The sequence below is a fragment of the Canis lupus genome, chromosome 12 (genome assembly GCF_048164855.1).
Source record: "Canis lupus baileyi chromosome 12, mCanLup2.hap1, whole genome shotgun sequence".
In the NCBI taxonomy this organism is placed as follows: Eukaryota; Metazoa; Chordata; class Mammalia; order Carnivora; family Canidae; genus Canis; species Canis lupus.
This window is the reverse complement of record NC_132849.1, coordinates 30416309-30428734: the sequence shown is the minus strand read 5'-3', so window position 1 is coordinate 30428734 and position 12426 is coordinate 30416309. Positions and strand designations below refer to the sequence as shown.

General features: G+C 45.4%; 1 protein-coding gene and 1 long non-coding RNA gene across 3 annotated transcripts in view; both read left to right on the top strand.

Moving 5' to 3' along the window:
* The first annotated feature begins 499 nt into the window (after positions 1-499).
* Positions 500-1112, top strand: LOC140601450 (uncharacterized). Its single transcript, XR_012004441.1, has 2 exons — positions 500-623; positions 1056-1112. It is a non-coding gene; the product is annotated as an uncharacterized lncRNA (long non-coding RNA).
* Positions 1113-8169: 7057 nt separating this feature from the next.
* STARD7 (StAR related lipid transfer domain containing 7) overlaps positions 8170-12426 on the top strand; it is a 28764-nt gene continuing 24507 nt past the window's right edge. Inside the window, exon 1 of one of the 2 annotated variants that reach the window (XM_072770357.1) lies at positions 8170-8949. In XM_072770357.1, coding sequence (XP_072626458.1) covers positions 8630-8949 — 320 coding nt within the window. In that variant the 5' untranslated portion in view covers positions 8170-8629. The remainder of the gene's footprint in view (positions 8950-12426) is intronic. The other variant, XM_072770356.1, reaches the window with a different exon arrangement.

The window sequence follows — 12426 nt, the reverse complement described above, 5'->3', positions numbered from 1 at the left end:
CACCTCTAAGACCCTCCTAATCCTGACAACTTCCACACCAGGGTCCCAAGGCTAGGAGCAGTAGATGCCTCCAGCCCAAGTCCCTGACTTCAAACCCTGAGCTCTTCTCTGCAGCTGCTGGTTAGTTGTGGAAGAGAAAGCTGCTTCCGAACTCCAGCCATTGTATGAGAAGAAATAGACTTCTTCAGAGCTAGGACCTGTAGAAGGAGCTATACTTTCTTTGAAACCCCAAAGAATGATTACTTACTCACAGGGAGAGGAATGTGAGTGGAGACTGTAAGTTATAGAAGAGCTCTTGAGCATCCATGCCTCACATGGTCACCTACTTTCCCTTCACTCAGCCGACACACTGGGCCCCAGACAGCACAATAAAAGAGCTTAGGGCTCCCTTTGAGGAGCAGCCCATTCAGGTGTTCTTTTTTTCTTTGGAAGAGTATACATCTTTCTTGAGAGCTAGGAATGTGTTCTTTCATTTCATTTCAGACATTTACAAATGGCACCTTGAGTTATACATAAGGTACCATTAGGCACCACGAGAAGAAACGTGATGACCAGCGGCCCTGTCTCCAAGGATTTTATATTCTTAGTTCAGGAGATGGACTTGTTCACAAAAAGGCAGTGAAGTAAGTGGTCTAATGATCAGTCGGGGAAAGTGCGGTGCCCAGAGGGGAGGCTGGCTGTGACCTGAGTGATTATGAAAGGCTTCATGGAGGAGGAAGCATTGAGCCAGGCTTATTGTGAGAGTTTGGAGGTAGGGTGTGGAGAACTCACCCTGAAGGAATAGCTACAGCAGCACAACTGGAGGCCAGAATGTCGTGAGAGAAGAAGTTAGAAAGGTGAAAGGGGCCCATTTAAGGCACTATTAGCAGTGGGGAATCCCGGATGGGGTTTTGAGAAGAGAAAGGGACCCAGGATTAAAGACTGCTGACAGTGTGAAGGAGGCTCAGCCTCATGCTAAGTGGAAGAGTCTGTGGGTATGGGAAACGGGAAGTGGTGTGGAGGCCTGGAAGCTGGCAGAAGGGGAAGAAGAAAGCAGTCCCTTTTGGCCCCACCAGGCTTGATGTCTCATGACATCAGGATGAGAAGATGCAGGGTGTGAAGAGCAGCAAGGAGAGAATGCTGGGGAACGGAGGAAGAGGTGGTTGCATCTTGGGGAAGAGCAAGTTATTTTCTTAAAATAACTAGAGAATCTTCAGCTGACCTCTTACCCACAGATGTCCACTCCATCAACCACTAAATTCACAGATCTCAAGGTTCCGTGGGGAGACAAAGAACTAATAAACATTTTGGTCCTTGGTTTCAAAAACCCTACAATCTTCTCCCCTGCATTTTTTTTATGGGAGTGGCATTTTAATGGGCGATGGGAGGTGCACGGAAGGGAGTGAATGTCTCCTCTTTGAATGGTGTTCCTAAAGTAAAGGCACTTTGTTAGGAACATACTTGGAGAATTAAGATAGCAGTTCCTCACTTTGGGGAAAATGGCTTTGCTGCTGTGGCCAGGGGGAGGAGGCAGGTTCCTTGTGAGAGATTTCAGTGGTCTCAAAGCTGAAGGATTTATGTTGGCCTATTCTGCCCACTCAGCTAAGTGGGAAAACACACAGCAGATGGTGAGGGGCTTTGTAAGATGAGTTCGAGAGATAGAAGCCCCTCACCCGGGATCCTGGGTGGCTCAGCAGTTTAGCGCCTGCCTTTGGCCCAGGGCATGATCCTGGAGACCTGGGATCGAGTCCCACATCGGGCTCCCTGCATGGAGTCTGCTTCTCCCTCTGCCTGTGTCTCTGCCTCTCTTTCTCTCTCTCTGTCTCTCATGAATAAATAATAAAAAATCTTAAAAAAAAAAAAAAAGCCCCTCATCCAAACCATATGTCTAGGTTTGGTAATGAAAAACCTTCAAAGAGACATCTGTGGTTCCATCTTTTTTAAGGGGTTGCATGGCTCTGAGAATGGGGCTGAAGGCACAGGGCCTACAGGCAGCCCTGTTTGGAAGCTTCCTGTTCTTTTTGTCTCTAGCAAAAATGGCAGCTATCCCTGTAAAGGATCTTCCCTTCATGGTGAGTTCTGACTAGACACTAGCTCAGCCCTCCATGTTGGTTTTACCATCCTCTTGGGGTTCTCCCACCTGAATTTCTAGTGCCATCATTATTGGCAGGGAGTTTCCTTCTGAAATAACCTTGGGGTGGTGAGTGGTTTTGTTTTAAAAAAGGGGAAGGCTGTCCCTGATTGATTCTTTCCCACCTGTTTGCTGTGTTGAGCTCTAGTAGAGTGGTGAGAGAAATTTGTGCATATGTTCACTTGAACCCACTATTATGTAGACAGGCTTTGTCTTGTTTTTTACATTATAAATTTATTAGGGCCAGGGGGTCATATTTTTTTAAGCAGTGTTCACTCACCAAATACAATGAACACAATGTGCTTTTGAAGGATGCAAATGTATTAACATATACAATCCTTGCCCTTGAGGGCCTTCCAGTCCAGCTGTCAGGAAAGAAGAGATCTTTAAGGCAGAGACCTGATAAGGGTACTTGATGCCCCTTGAGACTCTAATGGTCTAGGAAGGCTTCATGAAGGGGAAGAGACTTAAAGAATGAGTAGGCTGTCATGAGAGAATAATGAGAGAGTGTGAAAGCAGGAAAGAAAGAGACAGGCTTTGGGGAACAACAAGTTAGTGTTTTGAGCAGTGGCGATAACCCACTGGAGGGGAGTGATAAGGTGGATGGACCCAGCCCCTGAGGTCCCAGAATGCAAAGGTATTGTCAGAATACTTAAAGCTGTAGGATACAGAGCTCTTAACGCAGAACTATCTTAAGTAGAATTTATTGTTTCCCATAACTGAAAAGGTGACTTGGCTGGATCCAGGTGCTCAGATGATGATGTCAAGACATCATCTGTGTGTGTGTGCGTGTTGTTCTGCTCATCATGAGCTCAGGCAGTCTCTCCCCAAAGGTAGTGAAGATGGCCAACAGGAACCCTAGGCTCACACTAATCTCTTGTTTAAGGACTGGGATGTCTCTTTTATCCAAAGGATTTTGCTCTGGTTCTGGAAGAGTTGACCTGAAGTGTTTTTGGCCTGGTGGTTTCATATAGAACCCTATCCTTGATGACAAAAACAGATGCTTTCATGAATTATTCTAGGTTGTGAATGAGGGGAAGCTGCCTGCTAGGAAAAGATTGCAAATGTGGATGAGTATAAGGATGAATGTTGTTAACACTTTCCATTCTGAATAACAGATGAATAGAGCTTTGGGTTATAGGCAATTACTGCTACCTCATGGCTTGACAGTTGGCATCCAGGGTTTGCAACAGACTCAGACAACTTACTTTTCAAGTACTTGGGGAAAAGGGGCCAAGGCATGGGCATCAAAGCCTAATTAACTCATGGTGGGCCCATTTAACTCTCTGGGGAATACCTATCCTCAGTAATGCCTGAGAAATGATTTTTACATATCTTGCTAAGTCAATATATGGGTGCTTCCTAATTTCATCAGATCCCCAAATTGGGAGATGATGTCCAGTGTAGGACCTAGAGCCTGCGTAAGGGAGGTCAGGTCAGAGGGCAAGGACATCTGCTAAGGGATATCCGAGAAAAGCAGCTGGAGGGGAGTATGCAGTGCTCATAGCACTTTGAGCTTGATGAGAGTCTTTTTCAAGCTGGGTTCCCTGGGCAGCAGACTGAGAGATGAAGACTAGCATGTAAGGTATTTGGGGTGCTCTCATGTTCAACACCTATGGAGGAAGGGAAGGAAGTAGTCTTGGTCACAGGGAGAAGGTAGGGTGGAAAGTCATCTCCACAAAGACCTTAGCTGACTCCCCAAAGTTCTGAGGCTGGGATGGCCTTTTGAATTGTCCAGAATTGGGGTGGGGAGACCAGGCCTTTATAGGCTAGCTTCAGTTAGTCATCATATACATGCTGTCCCCAGATAGGAAGGTGTTCCCTTGGGTGAGTAAGCTCTATCATCTGAGGGAAAATTCCTGAAAAGGGCTGGTAACTAAGGGTTGTTTGGCAGCAATACTCAATGTAGCTAGAGGCAAGAAGCCCTTCAGTCCTGAAGGTGGACCTGGATGGCATATCATGGTGTCTAATATTCCTTAGGCCTACTACTCAGATCACTTTTTTATTTAAGTTTTGGGAGCAGCTTGATTTTTCTGGGGGAAGTGGATGGTTAATGGAATGAGCCACATTTCCTACTACTATAGCTGGTCTTGAGGCCTCAACTGATATCATCATCTTCCTTCCTCTACCATCCATTTTAGATGCTTCTCACCCTCAGGAAGCACCTCTGCTGAGTGCTTGGTCACCATGTCCTTTTCAGGCCATGGCTGCTACACTTCTCTGTTTTCTATAAAAATTGAGCAAGGGTGTAACAGACAGCCAGCAGGACTGTTTGGGTGCCAAAAACATCTTCCTCTTTGCTCCCATTGTGTAACTGCAGTCCTTGCTCTTCCTGATAATCAGGGTCAATTACTGCTGTCAGGATGGTGATTCCTGCTTCTTGCCTGCTGGTCCCTTGGCATCAAGAGCCCAAAGTGCTCCATGGCACTTATAAATTAAAGTGCAATGGGATTTTTGCTATAACTTTTGATGAAAATACTTGCACTTTGGGAACCAGGACCTCAAAACTCTCAAAGCTCAGAGCTGCAGTGACAGAAATACCCAAATGGAATCACTGGGGTTAATGGTAAGTGAAGTCACTCCTACCTCCAACCTTTGCTCCCTGGGCCTATCTATGCTTATTGGGACATAGCACCATATTGACTGTCGAATTGAATGTACACTGTGCCATGGAAGGTGGTACCCCATCCTTAGCTGGCAGCATCTCTGTGCTGGAACCTCAGCTATGCCTTCACAAGCCATTCCTTCTGTTCTTGTTGGCATCTGGATGGTACAGAATGTAATATGGCCAGTGGATCCCATGGTCATGTGCACTGTCATGCCTCCTTTGTTGTGCAGTGGGTCCTTTGATCTGATACAGTGTTATCTGGGATCCTAGGTCAGTGGGTCAAACACTCAGTCAACACTGAAGATATTGGTGCTGGCTGAGGCCCTGCAAGTGGAAGAAGGCAAACTACACCTAGAATGTGGCAAATGCCAGCTAACATAAATTGATGCCATTTCCAGGATGGAAAGTATCTAATGTAGTAGATACTTAGTACTTAGTTGCTCTCCTTGAGAAATACTGCCATTTGGGGGGTTCAGCATTGGATTCATTGCCACAAGGCTGGGCATTCAGCAGTGGCATCAGCTTCTGTGAGTGGGAGCCCATGCTCTTGAGTCCACGTATTACTCCCATCCCTGCTACCACGGCTACTCCATTTACATGCCCATTGTACTGGTACTGAGGTAGCTGGTCACATCTGGCTGACATCAATTGGTGAGTCATTCTTTCTACTTGGTTGTTTAGTGCCTCTTTCATGGTAAATACTCTCTGGTGGGCATCTGCATACTTCAACCCTCTCTCCCAGACCTTCTCGTCCTTCATCTTTCTCATCTTTCTCCTAGCAGGTCCCCAATCAAACAGCCAAGCCAACTGCTAGTGCCATGAGTCTGTGTATATTCTATAGCTACATTTCTTTCCACACAAAGTGAATGGCCAGGTGTACCCACTGAGAGGATTTATCTATTGGGAGAATTACCCTGGCCACTGTCTTTCAAGATCACCTCAACGTAAGGCTATAGTACAGCCACAGTTCATTTTCTGCTTGCACCCACAAACCATTCTGACCAACTGCAAATCAAGTATTGCTTTTTTCCTTCCTCTGTCAGCTGGTCATAAATGACCCCATTTCCTATTGCAGCTATACCTATGAGCTGATGGAGAGACACTGGTCCACAAATGGTAGGAGATATGGATGTCTAGGCCACCTAGTTTACTTGTGCCTCTGATCCTGTTCATACCCAATTCTGGATGTACTACTTCTATCTTACTAGGAATTATTGCTGGGCCTACTCAACTTTGATGGGTCTGAATGGCAGAACCTAACTTACAAGCTCATGATGAAGAATTTGGGTCAAATATACAAAGGGAATAAAGTTTTTCAATTTGTTCTGGGTATACACAAGCAAAAGCAGTTTGTTGATAATAGATTGGGAGGTCAGGCTACAGAATGCTGTTAGGGCCTAGACAAAAAAGTAGAAGAGAGAATGGTGTAGAAGAAACTGATTTATAAAATTCTAAAAAGGAAGAATTGATAAGTGGGTACAGAAATGGAGGTAGCAAGCATATTTATGCCATCCTTTAAAAAAACAAAATCAGGGACACCTGGGTGGCTCAGTGGTTGAACGTCTGCCTTCGGCTCAGGGTGTGATCCTGGAGTTCCGGGATCTAGTCCTCCTTCCCTCCCTCCTTGCACTGGGCTCCCCACAGGGAGCCTGCTTCTCCCTCTGCCTATGTCTCTGCCTCTCTGTCTCCCTCTGCCTATATCTCTGCCTCTCTGTGTCTCTCGTGAATAAATTAATCTTTAAAAACAAAAACAAAAAAAAAAATTCTAAGTGCTAAAGGAAAAAAAAGTGGTATCTGGAAAGAGGAACTCAAAGTCTTTTTTTTTTTTTTTTAAGATTTTATTTATGTATTCATGAGAGACAGGCAGAGGGAGAAGCAGGCTCCATGCAATGAGCCCGATGTGGGACCCGATCCTGGGACTCCAGGATTACACCCTGAGCCAAAGGCAGATGCAACCGCTGAGCCACCCAGGTGTCCCTAAAAGTCTTTTCTTTTTCAAAGCTTTTTTGAAGATGGACTTGTGTTTATGTACTGAAGGAAAAGAGGCGTAGAGATGGAGAAAAATGGCCAGATTAGAGGGGCTTGGCTGGAGTTCCTGAGAATACATTTTGATAAAACAAAAACAGAAATAAAACAAACGGAGTACAAGTGCTAAGCTTTTAATCAAGGGAAGCAAGACAGTAGGAAAGTTCATCTTCTTTCCCCATACCTCCCTCCTGGCCATCACTGAAAAAAGCCTGACTCATCAAAGCTTCAAATACTATTTTCTGTTATATTCCCCTTCTCCTTACTTGCTTTCAAGGAAAACTAAATATCAATACGAATTCCCAGAGTAAAATCAGACAGTCTGGATAGGATAGATCTAAATTTCAGCTTCTAGTAAAGCTTAATTTTTTTCTTTTTGGAGAAACACCGTTTATTAAGAACATCTACAATTGCTCAAATAGCTACAGTTAAATTTCTAAACGCAGTGTTGGAATGAGCACAACCCCTTTTGTTCAAGACATCCTTTTACAGTATTTTTTTTCTTGTCCCTAAGGCACTTAATATGGATGTAAAAAAATTAAGGAAACAATTTAGTGTAAGGTTTTCCTACTAGACCTCCAACAGTTTGATTTTAATGAGATTGGGTACAGAATAATAATAGTTTAATGTCCTTCATCGGTGGTGCAAGTAGGTTTCAGGAAACCTGTTCACCCTTCCGCTGGCACCTTTGAGTCAAAGGGAATGGGACAGCCACCAGTCGAACTGGCATTCTGCTACCCTTTTACCACGAGGCTTCCTCATTTCCGGCCTGCGACAGGCCACCTGCCCACCTAGGTCTCGGTAAAGTGTCCTGGGCTCTAAGGATGCCGCGACGGCCCGCTCTAGCGAGTGCTGACGCCCACCCTCGGAGCCCGGCTCTGTACCGTGGGTAATTGGGGCGCTTCCGCGAGAGCCAGCCCGGGAGAGATGGACGAAGGTCTCGACCGTAGCTACTTTTGGGCTTCCGCAGGGTCTCCCACTCACCAGGGCGTCCACACCGTCCAGCCCCCTCCCACTCCCCCAACCTGGACACCCTCAGCACCCGGCAGAGACAATGCTGAGACCCCAGCCCGCTCTTCATTCAAAGTACTGAAAGAGACGACGCTCTCCCGCCTCTCGGACCAACTGAGCACCGCGCAGGAACCTAACTGGCACTTGGTGGCACCCCTCAGCGGGGTGGGGTCGGGAGGCCGGAAGATGATGGCGGCGGCGGCAGGGTCTGTGGGTCACTCTGTGAGGCGCCCTTGACTGGCTCTCTGCTGCGCCACCTACCTTGCTAGCTTAGGGGTCCGGCACGCTGCGCGGAGGGGCGGGAAGGAGCGGTGACGGGCCCTTGGCAGCGCCAATCAGCACCGAGGAGTCCGGGCCGCGCCCAATCAGGGCCCGGGCGTCCGTGAAGGGGGTAGGTTGTAGGCGGGCAGCGCATGTGGTGGACACGGAACACCCGGGACCTCACCTGCTGCCGCAGCTGGGCCGCCCACCTCACTGCTTCTCAGGAGCGCTCCAGCACGAACCCTGGCGCCGGCTTGAGGACGCCAAGGAGGCAGGGGGGGCCAACAGGGCTGACCGGCCGCCGGCCCACCGGGTTCGCGGCCCGAGCCTAGGAACGCCCCTTGCAGCGGTTGCGGGGCCACCCCCGCGGCTGTGCCATGACCGACTCTCTCCGCAGAGGGGATTCTTCCTCAGCGGTTGCTGCAGAGATAGATGGAAAGCCTGTTAGACCGTGAGAGGAGTTCGGGGCCGGCCAGTTAGGGGCACTGGGCGTCAGGCCGCCCGCGCTTCCCGGGATCGTTCCTTCGGCCCCGTGAGGGAGGCCTAGTTGGCCTCCGGGCGCGCGGCGGGCGCAGGGGGCGGGGCAAGGGGGTCCGGCCGGGGCGCGCGCAGGCATGTTCCTGCGGAGGCCGCCGGCCCTGGCCGCCTGGCTGGCGGGCGCGGCGGCGGCTGGGCGCGCGGGGGCGCGGGGCGGGGGCCTGCTCGCTCTGCTGGCCAATCAGTGCCGCTTTGTGACGGGCCTGCGCGTGCGGCGCGCGCAGCAGATCGCGCAGCTGTACGGCCGCCTCTACTCGGAGAGCTCGCGCCGCGTCCTCCTCGGACGCCTCTGGCGCCGGCTGCGCGGCCGCCCTGGCCATGCCTCTGCCTTGATGGCGGCGCTCGCGGGCGTGTTCGTGTGGGACGAGGAGAGGATCCAGGAGGAGGAGTTGCAGAGGTGAGACCGGAGGCGAGGTGGTTCGGGTTCGCTGGGGCGGGGGCCGGGCCGGTCCGGAGGGTGGCACGTCGAACCCAGGGGCCTGCTTTTGGCTCGGTGTCTCCCGTTTACCGGGTGGTACTTGGAAGTGGCGGTGCGGTCACTTGATCCTGCTTTAGCAGACGACGTGTGTGTGTGTGTGTGTGTGTGTGTGTGTGTGTGTGTGTTATTGCCTCTGTGTTAATTTCACGTGTCGGGTTAGAAATAACGAAGTATAGGTTAGTGTAGGAGGGAAGACTTTGAATAGAGGGCATGACACGGAAGAAATAACGTTGTAAAAAATAAATAAGGTGCTGAAGGCATTTAACCTTTTGTTCACGAGATCTTTTAACTCATCCCGAAAGGTGCAAGCTCAAAGCAGATTTTAAATTTGACCTAAGGGTATGATTATGCAATTACAAAATACTTCGTTCCAAATGGGATTTCACGAGAAACGCCAGGAGAGTTCTTTTGTTACCGTGACTCTTGTGGCAGAATAATGAGGCTGGAAGGGGTTGGTCTTCCTCAGACAAACCAGGAGCCCCCAGACATTTTAACCTGCAAAAATTAGGTCAATTTTCTGCTGCTTTAGCTAGAACTTAGGGAATACTGTTTCATTAGGCTCTGAAATCACGCTGTCATCATCATCAAAACTTCTGTGTGAAAAAATGCAGTACCACTGATTGAATTTGTTAATATATGGTTTTAAATCTGAGCCCGTAACAGTTTTCAAGTAATCTTAGAGATTTAGCTCTGATTTGATTTAGCTTTCACTTCACAGTATCTCTGATTTTCCTAAACTGCTCTCCCTCTCTCCCTTAAATTTTTGTTTCCCAATAAAACTTTATTTACAAAAATAGATGCTTGGCCCTAGACTGTGGTTTTGATTCCTACATTAGTATAATAAGAAAATTTCCTAGTCACTGAATGTCCACCTTGAGGATATAAATGCAATTTAAAATTATAACAGCAATCTTATTCACAAAAATGTTAAGCTAATAAAGGATGATAGGTAGTGTACCTAATTTCTGTTAGTATTCTGTTGCAGCTTGTCCATTGGTCAAATGAAACAATCTCAGGTATGAGAAATTAATTTATGGAAGGAAAACTTTTAAATTAAGAAATTATCAATTAACTGGTTGAATTTGAGATTTGATCAATTAACTGCTTGATTTCGTGAGATGATATACTCATGTTCCACAGTAGTCATATTTGAAAGGAAAATTCCCAGTTGGATCTATTTAGGAAAGAGAAAGACCAGAAAGGGGCAAATTATTTGATGCAAAAGAGAGGGAAGATGTTTTGGGGTGGAAATTTAGGGGCCTAGGTGGTAGATGACATTCTTTGGCCTACTTCATGTGTTTTTATGGACAATATATCCTGGAGCCTCGGTTTAGTAGGTCTTCCATTAGTGGGAGCCAGAGAAGAAAACAAGGTAAAAGATGAATGTGATAAACATTTGAGCCAGTAGTCACTACTCACTGAGGCAGACAGAGAGACCAGTTGACCAGGCCCTGTATTCATTCTGTTTTCCTCTCTGTCTTCTTTGGGCTGTCTCTGAAACCTGGGGACAGTTGAAACATTTTTGATTCTAATCCAACTCCTGAAGAAGTATTGCTGTTAACTCACTTGGGAATTTCATAAACTTAGACTTAAGGTCAGTCAGAACACTTAAGATGCTTTTTTGGCCCTCCAGAGTTGTTATTTAGTAAAGGCTTTCATTTAGCACTTCATTTTCCAGTTCATGCCTGAATTCAGTCATATACTTAAAACTTGACGAAGGTATCCATTTTGAGGATTTTTTACAAATGTTTGTTGTCTTGCTATAGAGACAAATACTCTGTTCAACTACATCTTGTTTGTAAAGTGGTTCTGTAGATTTCTCATATTTCTAATATTTTGTATTTTATTTTATTGAATAAAGTATTCTGGATTCGGGTTAACTTTCTTTGTTAAGTATTCAATTTGCTTTAAAGGAGCCACTGCTGAGTTTTGTCATAGCTAGTTTAGTACATCTTAGATTTTGTTTGCTCTAGTGAAAGGATATTGAGTGGCTTCCATAATGGAGTACAGTTGAATGTGCCTCGGGACAAGTACATTTTTTTTCATTGTATAATGGAAGAAGAGCATGATTGTCCCATGGCCTCTAAATCACAGCATTTGGTTCTTCTTGTGCTGTTTCTGTACCATCTTGTTCTTGTATTCTCTTTGAATGTGTGATTTAACATGGTATGTGTTTTTTCTTATATTATTTAAGTTTCTATTTAGAAGGAAAAGGACTAACCTTGCTTTCAGTTCTCTTGTGCTTAAGAACATCTTAACAAATAGAATCTCATTTTTCTAGCAACAGCAAGAAAATTTGAGAAAAAGAAGTAACTTGTACAAAGTGATTTTGACTGATGGGGGCCAGGTGCAGAAATCAGGTCTTTTAAATGCTTGGTCTAGCATTTTTACCCAATTGGTTTCATTTATACAAGTCAAACAAAATAACTTTTCAATCACTGTTTTTGGTGTAGAATCACTTATTCTGTGAGCCCACAGCAGATCTTATGGAAAAATACAGTAGTAATTTTTTATTGCTTTGGAACATTAAAAAAAAATTACAGGAACAAAAAGAGGAAGGAAGTTAAGAAATATGAAAGGCTAGGGGAAAATGTTCCATTAACCCCTCCTCTGTTTAAAAAAGTTACAGTCCATTGCTCCAGAAATTTGAGTAAATAAGTGCCAGTAAAGTTTCATAAAGAAAATTGTTCAGTTTCCCAGTTTTGTTTCTCAAAGCATTTAGAACAATTTTAACTTTTCAGTATTAGATATATGATTAACAAAAAGTCCTTTTTCTTTTTGTCACTGTCACTTGAAGATTTCTTTTTACTGACATACCGTTCTTAGATGATCAGAACTACGTAAAATTTGATTTGAATTTTTTGACATTGTCTTCATTATTTTACCATTAACCAGTTGGCTCAGAATTGCAGTGAATCAGCTGATGTCTTATATTTCTTTTGTCTCTTGACAGTTATAATAAAAGTCTTTGACTTTAACAGTAATTTGGAATTTATGGAAGGGATCATATGAAATGCAGTTTTGTTTTTGTTTTTGTTTTTTACTGAAATTACTAATTACAGGAATGGCTTCATTTGAATAATCTTGGACCTTTGTATCAAACTCTACTGAGGGCAGGATCTCCTACATTAGCCAAATCTGGTTATACTTATTACTTTGTTTTAATAGTTTTATGCCTTCAGTTTTCATACCTCTCAGCCCAGCCTTTTTCATCTGTTGAAATGACTTTAGTTTTGGAGAAAGAGAAGCATTGGCTGTCTTTTCTTGATCCTCTTACTAATCTGCTGTTACTATTTTGGGAATAATCTCTTTTGTCCTTTCTTACTACTTGTTAAGTCTCTTAGATAACAAAGTTTAGACACCCACCCTGTCCAAACAAGATTTGGCACAGCAGGC